At 49.9% G+C, this 22,592-nt stretch overlaps 1 protein-coding gene across 9 annotated transcripts in view; it reads right to left on the minus strand.

Annotated features, from left to right (window-relative positions):
* Positions 1 to 22,592, minus strand: part of LOC147097295 (zinc finger protein 609-like) — a 192,062-nt gene that overhangs the window by 67,329 nt on the left and 102,141 nt on the right. For all 9 annotated transcript variants that reach the window (XM_085972143.1, XM_085972139.1, XM_085972140.1 and 6 more), the window contains one exon: positions 18,063 to 18,285. In XM_085972143.1, coding sequence (XP_085828269.1) covers positions 18,063 to 18,285 — 223 coding nt within the window. The remainder of the gene's footprint in view (positions 1 to 18,062; positions 18,286 to 22,592) is intronic.

Raw genomic sequence — 22,592 nt, forward strand, 5'->3', positions numbered from 1 at the left:
CCATGATCTCATTGAATGGCGGAGCAGGCTCGAAGGGCCGAATGGCCTGCTCCTGCTCCTATTTGGTCATGAGGTCATGAGCTGGGGCCACTGTGGAAGTGAATTGGGCCACAACATTATCACCACCAGAGCACTGATGGGCCAGAGGCAGCGGGCTAGCCAACCCGCACTCCTGGAAGGAAGCAGAAGGGAGAGCACTGGCAGTGCTCAGAACTCAAACCGTGCCTCCACTGTATGATACCTGCCACCCTCCTCGCAATTCTCGAGTGTTGAAGGGGTATTTCACCCAGCAAGAGGATCAGAATTTCCAAAATCAGTTTCAACCTGTTAATGTTGTGTCCAATCCAGTTCTGGCAAGATAAAACCTGGCAATGATTTATCCTCGAGTTCTCATTAAATCAATACAAAATGGAATTTAGATTTGTTTCAACCTTACTTACAATGCTTAGCTAATAGTACGGTTAGAAGTTCCCTGGACTATTCCTTTTAACCCTTTTGTAGACTACGACAGTCTGGTTATTTCCATCATGCCCTGAATTATGATGGTAAATAAATAACAAAACCGGTTGTATTTTGCCCCCCTTTTTAACGCAAAGTTTCTCCAGTGAGTAAAGACCAGAAATGTGCCAGACTTGATCCCCAGTCTGTGCTGAGAAGGCACAATAAATCCACCAGGTTTCCCAATCCCGATTGCTTTCCAGCTGCCCTCTCCTCGGGGCGCATGTGTTGACATTACAAGGGCACGAGATTGTGCTCGATATGAATAGACCGCTGACACTCACCGTCGAGACTCAGGCGCGAGATATCAGGCCTCTACCATAAAATGTGGCACAAGCAAGCAGCTCACATCTTCAGGAGGTGAACGAAGGGAAGAAAACTGGACAGGGGACAAAAAAAGTTACCAGTGATTTGGGAGGGGGGGGGGGGGGCGGGGAGAGGAGAAAGGGCGAGGGGAAATGGGGGAGGGGAAGAGGATGGAGTAAGAAGAGTGGCATGGAATGGAGAGAAGGGAGAGTGGCATGGAATGGGGCGAAGGGATGGCATGGGAAGGAGGGAGAGTGGCATGGCATGGGAAGGAGGGAGAGTGGCATGGCATGGGAAGGAGGGAGAGTGGCATGGGAAGGAGGGAGAGTGGCATGGCATGGGAAGGAGGGAGAGTGGCATGGCATGGGAAGGAGGGAGAGTGGCATGGAATGGGACGAAGGGATGGCATGGGAAGGAGGGAGAGTGGCATGGCATGGGAAGGAGGGAGAGTGACATGGAATGGGGCGAAGGGAGAGTGGCATGGAATGGAGAGAAGGGAGAGTGGCATGGAATGGAGAGAAGGGAGAGTGGCATGGAATGGAGAGAACGGAGAGTGGCATGGAATGGAGAGGAGGGAGAGTGGCATGGAATGGAGAGGAGGAATAGTGGCATGGAATGGGGCAAAGGGAGAGTGGCATGGCATGGGAAGGAGGGAGAGTGGCATGGAATGGGGAGGAGGAGGCGGAGGGGAGGAGGAGAGGGGAGACGGGAGATGGGGAGAGGGAGAAAACGAATGCTTCCTGCCGCAGTATCAGGTAGCTTGCTCTCCAGGACTAAACATACCCAAATGAAGGCTCCCTGCCTCACAGTAAGAACATAATCAATTGGAATGCCCCATGGCACTTTAAAACTCATGCGTAAATACATCAAAGAGTCACTGATATATAAACGACTCCTAACTGAAGAGCAGTAATGTCCTGAGTAAAGAGTGCACTAATACATTATCTTTGTGTGGCAGAAGATTCACACAGCCAGAATCTATAGAGATGGCGTTAACTCTGCCCTTTCTTTGCATCTCTCCAATATCTGAGAGCCAGGTCTCCCCACCTTGACACGGCTAAATCCAGCTCCCTGATCCCAGCAGCAAGAAGTGCTGATCCATGGGTCTATGAGTGTGGCCCCTGGGCTGATGGAGCTGGATTTAACAGGGCAATCTCTGAGAATCAGTGCATGGCAGGGGTCTCCCGGAATCCGAGCTAAGTGTCGGTATAAAGCAGCTCAAGAGGGCAGGCAACAACCTGCTCCCAGGGCTTTGCTAAAGTCGCCGTGTAACCGGAGCATGAGGAGATTCAGAGTGGCTGGCCAAGCTTTCCTATAAATCAAAATGGTCTGTTGCAACATCAGCTAAAATAGCCTGAAACATTATGTGGAAGAGGAGTGAAAGCAAGCAAGATCATTAAACAAGGCCAATTCATTAAATATATTCAAGAAGGAGTTGGATATATTTCTTATGGCTAAAGGGATCAAGGGATATGGGGAGAAGGCAGGGACAGGGTACTGAATTTGGATGATCAGCCATGATCGCATTGAATGGCGGAGCAGGCTCAAGGGGCCGAATGGCCTACTCCTGCTCCTATCGTCTATGTTTCTATCAGGCCTCTGAGGAACATCCATTACACACTAACCTCTTCAACAATAACTTGCATTTCTATAGCACCTCTGACGTAGTACAATGTCCCAAGGCACTTCACGGGAGCGTTATCAGACTAAATTTGACACCGAGCCACATAAGGAGGTATTAGGGCAGGTGACCAAAAGCTTGGTCAAAGAGGTAGGTTTTAAGGAGCGTCTTAAAGGAGGAGAGAGGTATTTTGCTGGAAAATGACCAGTGGTTGCTGCAGACCAGACCAAAAGGTCAGCTCCCAATACAGTCAATGAAACCACCGCCTTATTCTGAGGCTACTTCTCCAGTCAGCATGGACTGGACAGATATCAATCACAAAGGGTACGGTAGCGCAGTGGTGACATTCCTGGACTAGAAAGAGGCCTAGGCTAATAATCCAGAGAACATGAGCTCAAATCCCACCATGGCATTTTGAGAATGTGAATTCAGGTTAAAAAAAAAGTAATAATAAATCTGGAATAAAGAGCTGATATATCAGTAAAACTGACCATGAAGCTGTCAAGATTGTTCGAAAAACCCAACTGGGACTGTGAGAAAAAGGAGGCGGGTGAAAGGGAGAGAGAAAAAAAAAAATGGGAAAAGGTGTCCAATCTGTAGGTTTGAGGGGCCATCAGGGAGCTCGCTGGCGGTTGCTGGAACACCCATCATAAACCGCACAGAACACCGGCCATTTCAAGGAGCTCTGCATCTCACTACAGGCTCTTCACCGCCATGTCAGCAGGACAGGCTAACAAGGGCCAGCTCAGTCTGAAGCCCCTCATGTCCTCACTTGATCCTTTATTCAAACAATTCAGCCCACTCAGAGCTCAAAAAACAGCAGCAGAGCGCCAGGCAGAGATTTCAACATCACAAAGGGGAACAGCTGAACGGATTAGGACTCTGAGTGCAAGCTGGACACACTAAGCTGGCTGATTTCTATCTACAGCTGGCACCTCCAGTGAAACCACAGTCAGTATTCCTGGAAGAAAATAAAATGGAATGAAAACAGATCCCGGTGTCATGGTTTGTATAAAACCATGAATCATTTTGCTGGTCGCTTTATAAGACTTTCCACCTTTCGGGTATTCGGAGAGCTAATTGAGTCTGTGCCTGGCACTGCTGGTCCCTTCCCTTACCCTTTCACCCATTACCCTCAGGGAATGCATGGGTACAGTGATTCTGACCTGGTGCATGCTAACAGTCAGCACGGTGCCAATATTTTCTTATTGAAGTGCACAGGCAGTCCTTGGGGCGGTACATTCCGTACTACACAAAGAACGCACATGGCCACTCTGAGCCAATACATTCTGTACTTGCGCAAAAAAAAGTGCCATTTGCCACGCTGGGGCTCGCAGAACACGCCACGCGGAAATCTCGGTGAGCAACCAACAGCAGGAGAGAAATGCACCTTACAGCAAAACCTGCTTCAGCACATAAGGAGATCCCAGAGATGGCTCTTGAAGTGTCGCTAATTGAGGGGGGGGGGGGGGGGGTTACAAAATCCCCCCCATTGGGAGCTATACCTTTGTTGTCTAGGCCCACACCTCTGGAATTCCCTCCCTAAACCTCTCTGCCTCTCCACCGCGCTCCTCCTTAAAACCCACCTTATTGAACAAGTGTTTAGTCGCCCCTCCCAATATAGAAACATAAAAGATAGGAGCAGGAGTAGGCCATTCAGCCCCTCGAGCCTGCTCCGCCATTCAATGAGATCATGGCTGATCATCCAAACTCAGTACCCTGTCCCTGCCTTCTCCCCATACCCCTTGATCTCTTTAGCCTTAAGAAATATATCCAACTCCTTCTTGAATATATTTAGTGAATTGGCCTCCACTGCCTTCTGTGGTAGAGAATTCCACAGGTTCACCACTCTCTGGGTGAAGAAATTCCTCCTCATCTCTGTCCTAAATGGCTTAGACTGTGACCCCTGGTTCTAGACTCCCCGACCATCGGGAACATCCTTCCTGCATCTAGTCTGTCCAGTCCTGTTAGAATTTTATAAGTTTCAATGAGATCCCCTCTCATTCTTCTAAACTCCAGCGAGCATAAGCCCAATCGACCCAATCTCTCCTCATAAGTCATTCCTGCTATCCCAGGTATCAGTCTGGTGAATCTTCGCTGCACTCCCTCCATGGCAAGAACATGTGTCGGTGCAGGCTCGATGGGCCGAAATGGCCTCTATCTGCATTGTGGGGTTTCTGTGATTCCACCTGCCCAGGCAATCCAGCCCTCGAAGCCCAAGTATCCCAGTCCTATTTACACTCACATTTCCTACTGGCTGGTTTGTCCTGTTTCAATAGGACCCAGAGGTATGTAAAGTTTCGCAATGCTGCTGGCTCATTGGCGGATAACTCCTAATTAGAAAAACTAAAGCCTGTAGGCATCAGGTGAGATTACTGGAAACATTAATACAACCCACAAGGACAAAAGCTTGGCCACTCCTGCACTAGTTCATCACGAATGTATCTAGGGCACTCTGCAAACGGTGAGATTTGCACACTTCAGCCGAGACCTGGTTTCAGACTCAGCCAGTTGCGATGAAAGTCTCTTCTCTCTCTAAGGTGTATAAAGGCCACACATGAAATGAACTTGGGGCAATGTCAACCCAATACCTAGACAGTACAGGCCCACAGCTTCCCATCATTTATCACAAAGTAGCCACTCAGGGACAACTACAACAACAATTTATTTGTATATTGTATATATAGCGCCTTTAACATAGTAAACTATCCCAAGGTGCTTTAGAGCAGCATTATCAGACAAAATTTGACACCGAGCCACATAAGGAGATATTAGGACAGGTGGCCAAAAGCTTGGCCAAAGAGGTAAGTTTTAAGGAGCATCTTAAAGGAGGAGTGTGAGGGAGAGAGGCGGAGAGGTTTAGGGAGGGAATTGGGGCCTCGGCAGTTGACGGCAAGTCCACCAATGGTGGGATAACGGAAATCGGAATGTGTAAGAGGCCAGAATTGGAGGAGCGCAGCATTCTCGGAGGGTTGTAGGGTTGGAGAAGGTTATAGAGATAGGGAGCGGCGAGGCCACAACTGGAAATATCACATTGGTACGAGCAGGGCCACTTACCATGTGGATGGTCAGACAAACAGGCATACCAAAAATATATTGTTTTCAAAAAGCCAGCAAGTTAATAACGCTGCAACCCTGATAAGATTCAGCCCTCCCCTTCTCTCTCAACTGAACAGACCGGCTTCCCACAGCACCAACAGCCACTGGCTTATCTTCAAACCTCTGCCTCTCTTCGCTGGAAGTGAGATAGCTATCAGGACCGCAAAGAGGAAGCAACTCATCAAAGGCAGACAGGCAGGCACACCAGTGCAATCAGGCAGCAGATTCAGCAAGTGGCTGTAAGGCCGTCGCCAGGGGAAGCTCGGGTAGAGGCTGCGGAGAGTGGTGCTGGTCCCGACAGCAGATGGCTGGGACACAGCTGGGTATCTGGCAGTTTGTGATGTTACGGAAAGAGGTTTGGGTCAACTAGTCAGGTGCGGTTAAATTATAAATCGGCACAGTGCAGTAGCTCAACAATGCAAATCCAGCATTGTAGAAAAGAAAACAGCACGAGGCACCACAATGAGTTAGCAGCTCCCAATCGGTTCATAGCCAAGGATAAAGACCACCTCCAAAAGGCTACAAATCAACTTAAAGTTCATGGTTTTAATCCGCCTTGGAATCCATATCAACAACAACTTGCATTTATACAGCACCTTTTACATACATCAATGTCCCAGGGTGCTCAGAGAAGTACAACCAGACAGAAATGGACGCCGATCCACGGAAGGAATTATTAGGGAGGGGCAATGCTCCCTGTAATGTTTTTTGGGCCGCGGTCCCTTTATTGGGCTGCGCAGCCCATTCAAAATTCCACACATGCGCAATTTAAAAACCAGTTCTCCGGCTGCACGTAACCCCTGGAGCACTGCGTGGCCACACAGCTTAAAGGAAACATTGGGGAGAGGTGACTGAAAGCTTGGTCAAAGATGTGGGTTTTAAGGAGAGGCTGAGAGGAGCAGAGGGAATTGGACATTCCAGGGCTGCCAAAGGTAGAGCGAAGGTAGAGCGAAGAGTTAGAGGAATGCAGAGTTCTCAGGGAGGGGGTTTGGAGAGCTAAAGGAGGTTACAGAATTAGGGAGGAACAAGGCTATAAAGGACTTAAACACGAGGATGAGAATTTTAAACATTCATCAGAACTTCAGAATGTTACTGGGGGCAGTGCAGAGTCAGGGGGCAGTGGTTACTGGGGGTCAGGGGGCAGTGGTTACTGGGCATCAGCGCAGGGTCAAGGGGCAGTGGTTACTGGGCGTCGGGGCAGTGGTTACTGGGCGTCAGCACAGGGCCAGGGGGCAGTGGTTACTGGGCATCAGCGCAGGGTCAGGGGGCAGTGGTTACTGGGGGTCAGGGGGCAGTGGTTACTGGGCGTCAGCACAGGGTCAGGGGCAGTGGTTACTGGGCGTCGGGGCAGTGGTTACTGGGGGTCAGGGGGCAGTGGTTACTGGGGGTCAGCGCAGGGTCAGGGGGCAGTGGTTACTGGGCGTCAGCACAGGGTCAGGGGGCAGTGGTTACTGGGTGTCGGGGCAGTGGTTACTGGGCATCAGCGCAGGGTCAGGGGGCAGTGGTTACTGGGGGTCAGGTGGCAGTGGTTACTGGGCGTCAGCACAGGGTCAGGGGCAGTGGTTACTGGGCGTCGGGGCAGTGGTTACTGGGGGTCGGGGCAGTGGTTACTGGGGGTCAGGGGGCAGTGGTTACTGGGGGTCAGGGGGCAGTGGTTACTGGGCGTCAGGGGGCAGTGGTTACTGGGCGTCAGGGGGCAGTGGTTACTGGGCGTCAGCGCAGGGTCAGGGGGCAGTGGTTACTGGGTGTCGGGGCAGTGGTTACTGGGCGTCAGCGCAGGGTCAGGGGGCAGTGGTTACTGGGCGTCAGCACAGGGCCAGGGGGCAGTGGTTACTGGGCATCAGCGCAGGGTCAGGGGGCAGTGGTTACTGGGGGTCAGGGGGCAGTGGTTACTGGGCGTCAGCACAGGGTCAGGGGCAGTGGTTACTGGGCGTCGGGGCAGTGGTTACTGGGGGTCAGGGGGCAGTGGTTACTGGGGGTCAGCGCAGGGTCAGGGGGCAGTGGTTACTGGGCGTCAGCACAGGGTCAGGGGGCAGTGGTTACTGGGTGTCGGGGCAGTGGTTACTGGGCATCAGCGCAGGGTCAGGGGGCAGTGGTTACTGGGGGTCAGGTGGCAGTGGTTACTGGGCGTCAGCACAGGGTCAGGGGCAGTGGTTACTGGGCGTCGGGGCAGTGGTTACTGGGGGTCGGGGCAGTGGTTACTGGGGGTCAGGGGGCAGTGGTTACTGGGCGTCAGGGGGCAGTGGTTACTGGGCGTCAGCGCAGGGTCAGGGGGCAGTGGTTACTGGGTGTCGGGGCAGTGGTTACTGGGCGTCAGCGCAGGGTCAGGGGGCAGTGGTTACTGGGGGTCAGGGGGCAGTGGTTACTGGGTGTCGGGGCAGTGGTTACTGGGTGTCAGCGCCGGGTATGGGGCAGTGGTTACTGGGGGTCAGGGGACAGTGGTTACTGGGGGTCAGGGGGCAGTGGTTACAGGGGTCAGCGCAGGGTCAGGGGGCAGTGGTTACTGGGGGTCAGGGGGCAGTGGTTACTGGGCGTCGGGGGGCAGTGGTTACTGAGGGTCGGGGGGCAGTGGTTACTGGGCGTCAGCGCAGGGTCAGGGGGCAGTGGTTACTGGGGGTCAGGTGGCAGTGGTTACTGGGCGTCAGCACAGGGTCAGGGGCAGTGGTTACTGGGCGTCGGGGCAGTGGTTACTGGGGGTCGGGGCAGTGGTTACTGGGGGTCAGGGGGCAGTGGTTACTGGGCGTCAGGGGGCAGTGGTTACTGGGCGTCAGCGCAGGGTCAGGGGGCAGTGGTTACTGGGTGTCGGGGCAGTGGTTACTGGGCGTCAGCGCAGGGTCAGGGGGCAGTGGTTACTGGGGGTCAGGGGGCAGTGGTTACTGGGTGTCGGGGCAGTGGTTACTGGGTGTCAGCGCCGGGTATGGGGCAGTGGTTACTGGGGGTCAGGGGACAGTGGTTACTGGGGGTCAGGGGGCAGTGGTTACAGGGGTCAGCGCAGGGTCAGGGGGCAGTGGTTACTGGGGGTCAGGGGGCAGTGGTTACTGGGCGTCGGGGGGCAGTGGTTACTGAGGGTCGGGGGGCAGTGGTTACTGGGCGTCAGCGCAGGGTCAGGGGGCAGTGGTTACTGGGCGTCGGGGCAGTGGTTACTGGGTGTCTGCGCAGGGTCAGGGGGCAGTGGTTACTGGGGGTCAGGGGGCAGTGGTTACTGGGTGTCAGCGCCGGGTCGGGGCAGTAGTTACTGGGGGTCAGGGGGCAGTGGTTACGGGGGTCAGCACAGGGTCAGGGGGCAGCGGTTACTGGGGGCCAGGGGGCAGTGGTTACGGGGGTCAGGGGTTACTGGGGGTCAGCGCAGGGTATGGGGCAGTGGTTACTGGGTGTCAGCGCCGGGTCAGGGGTTACTGGGGGTCAGGGGTCAGTGGTTACGGGGTCAGCGTAGGGTCAGGGGGCAGTGGTTACTGGGGGTCAGGGGGCAGTGGTTACGGGGGTCAGCGCTTGGTCAGTGGTTACTGGAGGTCAGCGCAGGGTCAGGGGCAGTGGTTACAGGGTGTATGGGGCAGTGGTTACAGGGGGTCAGTGCAGGGTCAGGGGGCAGTGGTTACTGGGGGTTAGTGCAGGGTCGAGGGTAGGTTCATTCCCCAATGGGAGGGACAGTGATAGAATCACAGAAATTTACGGCACAGGAGGAGGTCATTCGGCCCATTGTGTCTGTGCCGGCCGAAAAAGAGCGATCCAGCCTAATCCCACTTTCCAGCTCTTGTTCCGTTGTAGGTTACAGCACTTCAAGTGCATAGCCAAGTACTTTTTAAATGTGATGGGCAGGGCTGTGCTCGCACGCCTTCTGGGGGCAGTTTCAGAGCAGCACTGATCTGAGGGTGGGCCAACATCTGCTGATCACCCAGGATCCAATTATAGAGGTGAGATGAGACCAACAGAATAATGAACTTTGTATCTAGAATATAAGCTAGGGCTAATTTTGGCTTTTACCAGGAATGCAAGGTCAGAACAGTCCATTATGAGCAGGGCAGCAACATAAATTTGCCAAAAAAAGTAGGAATATCTTCGAGATTGCAGACTGTGGAATTGTTATTCTAACAATAGATCCATTTGTCACATCTCTCAGAGCAGAGAGTTTGTGGTGAATAAATGAGGTCTCAGTTTTGCTCCTTGGAGTAAGTTCTGTACAGGACAATGCCCAGAGCACCTGATGTACACAATATGACGAACAATGGTTATAGTCCAGCAAGCAACGTGGGACACAGAATGTAAAATGTGTACAATTGGACAGAAAGGGGATGGGGAGCTGCCAGATTTGCTGTTTTTGAGTGTTGTCAGGAGGTTGTAAGCTGATAGCTATGACTGTCACATTAAAGAGTTCTCATTTCCCATTTGCACAATTCAACTTCGCTGAACCTTGCCCTCAATATGCTAATAGTGTACGACAGAGCTCGCATTAAAGTCTAAACTGGCTGGCTTGGGAGTGCAAACCACTCAGGGTCACTGGGGGGGTGGGGTGGTGGAAATTGGGTGCTGCTGTGGGTTTGGCCCTCTGAGGGGAGGGGGGCAACTGCATGGTGCTGTGTGAAGGGTGGTATGGGGGGGGGGGGGGGGCGAGGTTTCTGTGAGTTATTGCTTTATTTATAATTTTACCACCAGAATGGAGCCAAGGCCAGACCTAAAGGAGTAACTGCCACGCAAAGCGAGTTTGCCCAATCTCAACGCAGTCGCCCCTGGAACCGGGGGAGAGGAGAGAGAGAGAGAGAGAGAGAGAGAGAGAGATTGTCCTGACACATTCTCAGTGGGTTGAATATTGAACACTGCAGACAGCCATAAACAAATCCAGCTGCTTAAATCTCCCTGGGTCCAATTTACACAAATTAAGTCCATGTGAAAAGCCTCCACTTGCTGGTGTGAACCATTCCAGGACTTTGAGGTTAGTGTTAACCACATGTGCTCACAGCTCACGCTGCAGTTGGAAACAAAACACAGGCTCAAGTGGATGACTACGGTTTTCCAAGTGTCTGAGAGTGCAGTGTTTGGAGCTTGCTATCGATGCAGTAATCTTATCTCAGCAAGAGTGTTAACATTACTAACGCCAGTGCTGGCTGTCAGCGCGCCCTGATATTTGAAGCTCTGTGCATTAATTTCACTTCCCCACTGGGCAAACTGCACTTAACGTGGCCTGCTCCTTCCCTCGGCAGATTGAAGGCTTGGTCACAGTTAATGGTTGTACCCAGCCCAGCAGCTTGCAATTTTAGTACGGGTTCTCCTATTAATTTCTTTTCTGTAGCTATTTTTAAGAAACACATGCCATTTTTTTCTGCCTAATGCTATGATTAGGTGGAATTTAAATCAGCTGAATATTGCCTGCTAATTCACTGGAAAACCAATTCTAATTGAAGCATTTACAAGGCTTCAGCAGAACGGGAAGAGCTGAAAAAATGAGGGGAATGTGAAAAAGGTGCTCTTGCAGTACAAGCTTTCACGGGAGATCAGGGATCGACATTCATACAAGTCAAAGGTCCCAGGCGGTCAGCCAGCTAAGCTCCAATTAGTGATGGGTGTTGGTTTCGAAATGCTCCAATTCCAGTTTTTCAAGGTTCATGGTGATACAAGATGAAAGAAGTCATGCCAGGGAGATCAGAAGGCAGCAGAGCCAAACTGCCCGCAGCCACCACCCGAATCTGCAGGCCACAGCGCACCAATGACAACTGCCTCCGCAGGCTCTGGGTCAGCAGGGAGGCAAAGCTGAAGATCTGTGCCATCTGCTGCAAGGACGCCTGCAGTCAACTTGCAGTATCTGGATGGCACTGCCAGCGACGATGGCAGTCAAGGGCCCCTGCTCCACCAACTCGTCTTGCCATCATCTCCTGCCAGGCTCCCGTGGAGACCGTGCCCTGGAGAACCAAACGGAACGGCGCTCACATCCGCCTCATGGTGCAGCAACCTTTATTCAGCTTCCATCAAACTAGAGCTTCAGGTCCTGCATCGCTCCATCACTCGCTCACAGACATGCTTCCACGTATATTCTGCCTTCCCTCGGGTTTTTCCAGCCATTACGTTTGCCCCATAAGCCTTTGAAAAGGCCGAAATAATTTATGACCCCCACATACAGCCATTTAGCTCTGAGTGGCCATATCCCTTTAAGTTTTCCATGTTGATATTCATAATTCCCACCCTTTGGCGAGCTCCCATTTAGCAGCAGGCCCAATATGGGCAGGATGTACATTTAATTAGTGCCGATCTCAGGAAATCCCATGGGATTAGCCCAGCATTATGCTCACTGCTCCAAATTCCTGGCCCCAAAGTAGCAGGATCAGAAAATATCCTATTATGCTGGAGTATGAATCCTGGCCAAGTTTGGAGCTGCCTCACTTTTAATGCACAGGATTGCCAGAGTCTAATGAAATCCCTGTTCTTCTCCACAAGAAGAGAGTTACCATAAAAAAAGAAATCTACTGAATCTTGAGCAATTTTGCTGCACTTACCCATGGAGCATTGTAAATAGCCATCAGCAAAAAGGGTACAGGTAGCATCATGAGCTACAATAAGCCCAGACCACGCTCCGGAACCGCGTGATGGATGAAGAATTTTATTAAATGAACAATGTTATGTTACTGTGTCCGAAAAGCATACTTGCGAATGATGTACACGCCAAATAAGTGGCTCCCAATGCTGGCCCACACTGCCCCGCCTGCCATTTGCCACGACGCCACCATACTCGGAGATGGAAAAAATCATGAGCAACATTGACCTTCCCATTCACGAAGACTTAAAAAACCCACCGCAGAAGTGTTTACAATCACACCGGCCATTCTGGGAACCAGCAGCCAATAGTCATGCAGCTGGTATTGACCCACTCTCCAGATGGACAGAATCGGGTCTTTATGTTGCATGCGTCCCACAACACCTCAATCACTGAGCCAACAGCAGAGGTCCCTGGCTTCGACCTCCCTTGGAGACAGTGGACGGCGCTCAACCCAATCCGCGCAGGGCGTGGACGGTGCAGCCACCTGCTCCACATGTGGAAGATGAGGGACGACCCAAAGTGTGACTGTGGCCCCGAGTCCCAACCCGTGGAACACATCGCATCAACCCGCCCACTGAGATCTGTTGCGGGAGGCGCCTCACTCTCCACTCGACAACTCAGGAGGCCATCGAACGGATGGCCAAACTAGACATCCCGTTATAAGCTTCTCCCCGTCATACAAAACAACATGTCCAGCTAATCAGCATTTGCTGTCTCTTCTCTGTGCAAAATCTCGCCATGTTCCCCTTTTCCACTCTCTCTCCTGCACACAGAGCTCTAGCTCTCAGAGCAACTACACGCCCATACTTCTCATGGACACCACAGCCGTCCATCTTTTCACTTTCTTTTGTTGGAGTGTGCGCGCACGCGCGTACGTGTGTGCGCGTACGCCCGTATGTGCGTACGTACATGCGCGTACGCCAGTGTGTGCGTACGAACGTGTGCGCGTACAGTACGTACGTGTGCGCGTACGCCCCGCCCTCTTCTGGAGTACACAGGACACCCTATCTCTTCCATGTGGCGAAGGATTGCCCATTCCCGGGAGGTGGTAGAGGTTCACAAGTCTGCACCAATATTTCCAGCAGCAGGAGACTCTCGAGGTCGTTTACTGAAGCAGCCGTAAGGCTGCTCAGCGCCATTGAACAAGTTAAACTTGAAGCTGCCAAGTGCTTAAAAAAAAGATCATCCATCAACACACTGCTTCTCAGTAAAGAAAACAGGTCACTGGGAGTTCACAACTCTGAGTAGCAGATTAGTATGGCAAAGCACTATAGCCATCAGCACCATTACCCTCAAAAGATCTCCTCGTCTCAGCCCCTCCATGCTCCCCAACCATGCCGTTGGTATCAGCTGTCAGTACCCTGCTCTTTCTAGTCTGTCACAGAACAGAAGTGTAGAATTTTACGGCACAGGGGGAGGCCATTCGGTCCATCGTACCGGTGCCAGCTTTCGGAAAGAGCTCTCCATTCAATCCCGTTACCCTGCCCTTTCCCCATACTTGTTCAATTTTTTCCTGTTCAAATGTTGATCCACTTCCCTTTAAATGCGATCATGGATTCTGTCGGGCAATCCACGTTCCAACAGCTTTATTTAAAAACAATTCTCTCTCAACCTCTTCCTTTGTGTCATCTTAAAATAGGTCACCCAGCTGCTGACTCACCAACCAATGGGCAGGGATTTTTCCCAATATACCTGATCAAAACAAATAATTCTGAGAAATTTTTAATCAGATCTCTCCTTAACCTCCTTTGTTCCATGGAAAGAGCCCCAGTTTCACTTGACACTGCAGTTTAAAATGTGTGTGCGGCTCAGAGCTTTTACTTGCCACTGAACCGAGGGACTGGTTGACGCACGTTACCATTTAAAGGCATTTTACAAGGAAATCCTGGAACAAGCTTCAACCTGCAGAGTCCAGCCAATCAGAGTAATGCATTCTAAATACTGCGAGCGAGTGGAAATTATCACTGTGAAACTCAAAACACACTTCCAGCCTTGGCCCACTCATTAATCTCTGGGAGCTCCCTCCCAAATCTCGGCTGCTCCTTATTCAGTCTCGCAGAGAAACGCTCCATGATCATAACTAAATCCCGCCTGTTTTAACGAGCGCAGCAAAAGTTGAACAGCATTCAAAATAGCAAAAGCACGATGCACAATGCAGCCTTCCTCTTCCTCTCTGGTCTAGTCTACTTGCTGGCGAAGCCCTCTGCCCATTCCTCTCCAGTTATTTCAAGTCAACAGGCCACATTCCTGTTCAGAGTTACAGCCCCCCAACCCCACTCGGCACTCATCATTTCTCCAAATGTGCCTCCCACACACAAAAAAAATACAAAGCAGGTTAGGTGTGAGAATGGAGTGATCACAGAAGGAGGCCATTCGGCCCATCGACCCTGTGCTGGCTCTCTGAAGGAGCTATCCAATTACAGGAAACTCTCGATTTACCGGCACCCAAACAGCCGGAAATCTCGGTTAACCAGCAAAATTCAGGAGTAGGTTCAGTTAAGTTTTTCTTCATATTAGTGGCCGTTTCTTGATTCCTGGCTGTGTAATCGGGGGTTTCTGCACTTGTTGCTAAGCAACGGGGACGCTTAGTCTGTGGCCAGGCTTCTTGCAGCTGTTGCTAAACAACAGGGAAGCCTGGATTTGTTGCTGTGTACGAGCTCGCGTACCTTTTAACTATAACTCTCTGTAATCCAGACTTTTTGATAAACCGGCACCACGCTGATCCCGTCGGTGCTGGATAAAAAAAAAGTTTCCAGTAGTCCCACTCCCCTGCCCTTTCCCCATAGCCCTGCACATTTTTCCTTTTTAAGTATTTATCCAATTCCTTTTTGACAGTTACGATTGAATCTGCTTCCACCGCCCTTTCAAGCAGAGCATTCCAGATCATAACTCGCTGCATAAAAAAAATTCTCAACTCTTCGCTGGTTCTTTTGCCAATTATCCTAAATCTGTGTCCTCTGGTTACCGACCCTCCTGTCGGTGGAAACAGTTTCTCCTTATTTACTCTATCAAAACCCCTCATCATTTTGAACACCTCTATTAAATCTCCCCTCAACTTTCTCTGCTTTAAGGAGAACAACCCCAGCTTCTCAAGTCTCTCCACATAACTGAAGTCCCTCATGAAATAACAACAGAAAATGCTGGAAACACTCAGCAGGCCAGGCAGCATCCGTGGAGAGAGAAACAAGAGGTAACGGTTCAGGTCTGGGACCCTTCATCAGAACTGGAAAAAGCTGGAGATGTAACAGATTTTAAGCGCGTGCAGAGACAGGGGGGGGGGGGGGGGGGAGGGAAGGAAGGAATTGAAGGAATATTCTGTGCTAAGGTAAGAGGCAGGAAAGATAAAATGTTACAAATGGGAATGACAAAATTATACAGCATGAAAAATGGGAGAAATGAAGTCTCTCATCCCTGGTACCATTCTTGTAAATCTCTTCTGCATCCTCTCCAAGGCCTTTACATCCTTCCTAAAGTGTGGTGCCCAGAATTGGACACAATACTCCAGCTGGGGCCTAGCCAGGGCATACTGAAGCTTAACTCCAATAGGATCAAACCCAAATTAGGATTAACCTCCAAGCGCCACAAATCCAAACCCTGATATCTTTCTTCTCACTACACAACAGCCCAGTAACAACTGAACATTAAAGGTGCAGTGTTGCTTAAAGGGGAGATGTAACCTACTCTTGGGTCACATCCTGAATGTTACAAAGGGAGAAATCTAAACTCATTACCGTCTCTTAGTTGTCCTAAGTGCATTTTATTCTTCAGATCTGCTAGTTAGATTAGACATTCTGATGGAACTGTCTAATGCAGCATTATAAAGTTGTGCGCCAGTGACCACAGAAGCAGCAGGAGCTGCCTCTGCCCACCGCAATCGTTCATAATGTTGAGGCCATTAATCTGCCTGAAGCTTGTCGTACCACTGCCCCTATTCTCAACTCTTCTGTTTCAAACTCCAATATACAGGAAACTCTCGTTTAAACGGCACCTAAATATCCACAATTCTCTATTAACCGTCAAAATTCATACTCCGAAAACAACACCTCAATAACCAGAAATGTGGCCGAGTCCGAGTCTCCCGCGGTGGCCGAGTTAGTCAGTGGGGGTAGTTCTCCAAACTGCCACTACTCGGCTTCTTGGCGCTGTCGGAAGTCCGAACACCTCAATAACAGGAGTCTGACTCTCCCGCGCTGCCGGTAGTCTCTGGCAGTACTGCACTTAATCAAGCATCTTCCACCATCCATTTAACACAACATTCTGTAGGTGAGTACCCAATTACTGTATACTGCACATTTCTTGATTTTTTTAATTTTTGTTTGTTAAAAACAGCCTCGGTAGATAACCCGCTCCGTCATCCGGAATTTTTAATCAACCGGCGCCACCCTGGTCCCGTCGGTGCCGGATACCAGAGAGTTTCCTGTATGTCATTAAAATAAAGCAGATTAAATTTGGCCCATTGGGGTCCCAGTAACAACTAACAACTTCAATCACACACCAACTTAGACCAGTGCTTCAGTCCAGGGCATTTATTTCCCTCCACGTTTGTGGTTTCCCCAGACAAAGAGGCGACTGCTCCAAAGGCAGTGTCCTCCTAAAACCATCAGCTCAGAGGTGTTGTTGACCACAAGGGAGAGCGAATATTCCTTCCAAATTTCCCACTATCCACGTGCAAGAGGAGTACCGGACAGCCACTCACCAACTTCTCACAATAGCACAACTCAGATCAGCAACTCAGCCAGTGCGAACTTGTGTCTTACCATCCTGTTAAGCAGCAGGCCAGAGCAGCTTCGCAACACGCGAGCGGGACACCTTTCACCAACAATGGCGGCTCCACTACTCTGCAATGTATCAGTTAAAGAACCACATTCAGTGGAAGAAAATAAGCAGAACAAAGCAACACCATCATCCATCTTTCAGGTCAGATGTGAAACCGAGACCCCGTCTACCCTCTCGGGTGGACGTAAAAGATCGCATGGCACAATTACGAAGAAGAGCAGGGGAGTTCTCCCCAGTGCCCACTCCTCAACCAACATCGCTAAAACAGATCATCACATTGCTGTTTGTGGGAGCTTGCTGTGTGCAAATTGGCTGCCACATTTCCTACATTACAACAGTGACTCCACTTCATTGGCTGCAAAGCACTTTCGGACATCCTGAGGTTGTGAAAGGCACTATATAAATGCAAGTTCTTTCTTTCTTTTCTTCAGCTGTCAAAAATAACACTCGGTAAGAATGTTTTCCATTGGATTGTGACACGAGTGGGTTTTAACTTTTACCTTCATCAGGAGGTTTTCAGGAGCCAAAGCTCATTCACTTCAGCAGCTGGTGAGAAACAAGGTTCAAAGCTCCGCCTGAGGCACATGCCAACAGTGCCACGCACAGCACGACCGTCTGCGTTTCATCAGCTATGCCGCAAACCTACAACCCTCGCGGGTTCCTGTTCCGCGCCTTACTGCGCATATACTGCTTTTAAAGAAATGCATTCCCTCTTTTGGTTCGTTTCCTAGTCTTCTGCATTGGTATTCTGTAAGAGTCACTTCAAAGAGGACACACATCATAAACATGGCCCAACTAAGGCCGCTTTCACTGAAGGAACAAGCGGAATCTTTAGTCTGAGCATTGAAAAATAAAATAATAAATACAAATCTAGGTTTGCCTGGTATTATCCAAATGCAGGACGGGATCGGCTGGCTGTTTGGAGACCACAGTCCAAATGGTCACCCCGGCAATAATGGTCAATAAAATCGATGTGCCATATATAAAATTCAAAAGGGTATAACACACTCAGCTGCATTTTAGCACATTGGTCAGGCAGACTCTGGATATCAAGCCACTAAAAAGTTTGATCATTTTTAAAGATACAATACAGCTTGTCTAATTTTTCTTCTTAAATGTCTGCAAGCCATAACCTGCTTGACTGTAGTTCCCACCACCCCCCACAGATCAGAGATTGCAGGTTCTTTTAATTAAACCGAACGCTCTAAACGGCAAGAAAGCTCGTACGTATTTTCTTACCGTCTTCCGTTTCCTGCCAGACAATCCCTTCGAGGTTGACACTTGTCCCTGGTTCACAGGGGCCTAGGCACTCGGGCTCTGTCGCGAGTCCAACATCGCAGGTATTGACCGCGATCGAGCGCGTGCGGACCATGATCTGCTCCACTGGGGACGCAACGCCACTGTTGACGGGAGGCAGGAGGTGAAGGGGTGGAGGGGCTGGGGTGGAGGCAGGGGAGTCCATCTGCGGGGAGAAGAAAGTTAAACACACGTTAACACTAGGACTCTAACTTTTAATTAAAAAATACTTCTAATGCCATTCTTGTTGCCGGCTTAGATTCAAAGGCTTCAAAATCTGTAAATAAAATAACTATCCTCCAACCCACGAGCAGCCAGCTGAGAAATAAAGATGGCAAATTGCCATCAGATCACAGTTTCAGGATGGGTGGCCCTGCGACTATAGTGCTAGAGCACTAGACACACAATGGGGAGACTAGAACTATGAAGTCCATGCTTGACTAACATTCACACTTGGCCTTCCATCGAGGGAATGTTTCAATCAATAAATATCAAGTCCTTCAAGGGGAGGAAGGAAATAATGAGGGTTACAGAGACACTTGAAGACTGCACTACCTCACCCGCAGACAGCCAATTCAGAGACTCGTAGGAGCGCACCAGACTTCATTAGAAATTTACAGCACAGAAGTGTCTGTGCCGGCCGACAAAGAGCGATCCAGCCTAATCCCACTTTCCAGCTCTTGGTCCGTAGCCTTGCAGGTCACGGCACTTCAAGTGCTTGAAGGACTTCGGGTTGTCAACCACCCAGAATTGTCCTGGAGTCTCCAGGAATTGACGATTCATCTCCCAGACACTACTGCCAGCAACCCAGGAGAAAAATTATAAAGGCATTAAAAAAAATGTATGTTCTTCATTTTCTTTGACACTTTCAGTTATTAGTTATAAAAATGTTGAGAGTCGAAGGAAAAAAGGCAGTTTGATTAACAGTCAAGAATCATCCAATCAGGTAACAAAGAATCTACTCGCTTTCCAATTGGCCTGGGAAGGCGCTGAGCCATGTTGATGGGTGCGTCGGGCGGCCAATGCGGGGATCGCGGGGCCGTTAGAGTTCGTGTGATGAAACCTCTAACCCTAACCTTCCTGCCCATCCAGAGACCAGAAGTAGTGGTGAGTCAGAGCTGGATTCCCAGATCATGGAATCGGAGAACAATACAGCACAGAAGGTCGTCATTCGGCCCAACGTGCCTGTGCCGGCTCTTTGGTAGAGCTAGCCAATTAATCCCACTCCCCCCTGCTCTTTCCCCATAGCCCAGTAAATTTTTCCCTTCAACTATTCATCCAATTCCCCTTTTCAAGTTACTACTGAATCTGCTTCCACCGCCCTTTTGGGCAGTGCATCCCAGATCATAACAATTCGCTGTGTAAAATAATGTTTCCTCGTATCACCTTTTCTTTTTTGCCAATCACCTTAAATCTGTGTCCTCTGGTTACCAACCCTTCAGCCACTGGAAATACTTTCTCCTTATTTCTCTAACCAAAACCGTTCATGATTTTGAACACCTCTATCAAATCTCCTTCTCTGCTCCAAGGAGAACAACCCCAGTCTCTCCACATAACTGAAGCCCCTCATCCCTGGTACCATACAGCTAGTAGGAAAGCATTGTACTTTGAATTCAGTGACAGACAGAGCTAATAGTAAAGTATTGGGCTCCCAGTTCAGAGACCAGCAGAAGAACACTGCATTCTTACTTCAGAGATGCCAAGAAAGCTGGTGGAACAGCACTGCAGTCACTCAATAGCCCTGTTCAAATGACGTTGGAACTCATTTTCCCAGCTTTTAAGCCATCTTGGAGTGTTGGCAAATCAGGGCACAAAACCAGCAGTCTCGTAGATTGGCAGCGAAGGCCGGCAACTGTGCCAAGTCTTCCGCCGTGACATCCTGCTTGGGCCCCAGAGTCCAAAACTAGGGACCATAAATAGAAGATTGTGACTAATAAATCCAATAGGGAATTCAGGAAAAAGTTCTTTACACAGAGTGGTGAGAATGTGGAACTCGCTATCACAGGGAGTGGTTGAGGCAAAAAACATGAGATACATTGAAGGGGGAAGCTAGATAAGCACATGAGGGAGAAAGGAATAGAAGGTTATGCTGGGTTAGATGAAGTAGAGCGGGAGGAGGTTCATGTGGAGCATAAACACTGACCTGTTGAGCCAAATGGCCTGTTTCTGTGCTGTAAATTCCATGTAATTCTACGTAATATCTGCTGGGTGATTAGATAGCGTGAATGCAAAGTTCTGCAACCTCTTCCCACCACACAATACCCTCAACATTTTTAAATCAATGAATGTCCAGACTAAAGTGCATCAGGTGCTCGGATTGTAAAGAGCAGCCAGCTGATGAGTTTCGGACTGTTCTAAGCCGAGGGCTGGTCACACGGCACGTCACCCACGCCACGCGAGACCTCACCAAGGGGCAACGGTCGCTTGTGACGGGCACTGCCGTCGACACAGTTTATTCCCACTGTGATGAAAAGCAAATGAGCCGGGGAAGTGGGTGACGCAGCGGGTTAGACCCTGGCCTTCCAGCTCTGGGACCTGGACACCTGGACTCACATCCAGCCCTGACAGATGGGATGAAAGTCCCTCAAGCTGGCTGTAAGGGCCCTGAAATAACACTCGATTTCCTTCGCTCCACCATTGGTGGCCGAGCCTTCAGCTGCCGAGGCCCCAAGCTCCGAAATTCCTTCCCTAAACCTCTCCGTCCTCTACCTCACTCTCCTTTAAGATGTTTCTTAAAACCTAGCTCTTCAACCAAGCTTCTAGTCCTAATACAGGAAACTTTCGTTTAACCGGAGGTTAAAAGTCCGGAAAGCTCGATCTACCGGCAAAATTCAGGAGCCGTTTTCTATAAGTTTTTTTACTTCTCGTTGCTTTTTTTTTTCCCAGTCAGGCTCTGCAAGGTCTGTAGCTAAGTAACAGCTTCAGCTAGAGACGCTTGCAGCTGCGGCCGACTGTTTTGAAGCTGTTGCTAAGCAACAGGGTTTGTTGATTCACACGGAGCTGAAAAGCTCCGTATGTTTTAACATTAGCGCTGGTTTATACAGCAGTTTTGATCTAACGGCACCAGCTCGGTCCCGTCAGTGCCGGATACCAGAAAGTTTCCTGTATCTCCTTTTGTGGCTCAGTGTCACATTTTTTTTTTTGATTACACTCCTGTGAAGTGCCTTGGGAGGCTTACTGTGTTAAAGGCAATATATAAATGCAAATAGTTGTTAATGTAATTGTGGCAATCACACTCAGAGGCCACAGGATGGCTGGTGTGGGAAATGGATACAGTACGACACTGGGGTTCTTCTGAGGCTGGGGCTGAGGCACCTTGTTGGGACAGAGCAGAGGGAGCTCTGTGCTTGATGCTGACACTGACTGAAATAGGAAGATTTAATTCTGCAGCGCTAACATTCCTCATCTTGATGGGCACAAAACTTCACAAAATAAAAATAAATATATCTTTCAAGTTGCAAAAAAAAAGGTTTCAAACTTCACGTCGCAGTAAGCAGATACAGGGAACTCTTTTTTATCCGGCAACGACGGGACCGGCGTGGTGCTGGTTTATCAAAAAGTCCGGATTACAGAGAGGTATAGTTAAAAGGTACGAGAGCTCCGTACACAGCAACAAATCCAGGCTTCCCTGTTGCTTAGCAACAGGTGCAGGAACCCCGGCCACAGACCAAGCATCCCTGTTGCTTAGCAACAAGTGCAGGAACCCCGGTTACACAGCCACAGATCCAGGAATGGTCACTAATATGAAGTAAAACTTACCTGAACCTACTCCTGAATTTTGCCGGTTAACAGAGATTTCCGGTTATTTAGGTGCCGGTAAATCGAGAGTTTCCTGTACAATCATTGACCTTCAAGTTTCTCGCACCCCCCTCCCAAGTCATCAACTCCTCGCTGGGTATGGTCCAAAGGGCCCAGTCAACCAGTCACTCAAGTGGGCTTATGTAGAATCATACAATAGCACAGCACAGGAGGCCATTCAGCCCATCGAGTCTGCGCCGGCTCTTTCGAAGAGCAATCCAGTTAGTCCCACTCCCCAGCAGTGCAATGGGATCTTGTATCCACCCGAGAGGGCAGACAGGGGCTTTAGTTTAACGTCTCATCCGAAAGACAGCAATTTCGACAGTGTAGCATTACCTCAGCACTGCACTGATGCCTCAGCCCAGATTTTGTGCTCAAATCCCTGGAGTGCGACCTGAACCCACAACCTTCTGACTCTGAGGCTGACACATTAATCGATAGTCGATGCCTGCGGACTATTTGACTGCAGGAAGCATCACAACCACGTCCAATTCTGTCCTTGCTAGACGCCCACACATATCAGGGAACGCTGGATAGCGATCAGGGAGCAGGAACCCTGGCATTTTTTTCCTCCACACTCAGCCTAACTGGAGTTCCCCCGCCACCACTCTGAGATCAGCTAACTCAAACCTGGGATCTTCCTGATTTACATGGCTCAGTTGCTCACTGTCTTAA

Source organism: Somniosus microcephalus, chromosome 32 (genome assembly GCF_052327205.1).
Source record: "Somniosus microcephalus isolate GS21.2 chromosome 32, FLI_Smic_1.0, whole genome shotgun sequence".
Taxonomy (NCBI): domain Eukaryota; kingdom Metazoa; phylum Chordata; class Chondrichthyes; order Squaliformes; family Somniosidae; genus Somniosus; species Somniosus microcephalus.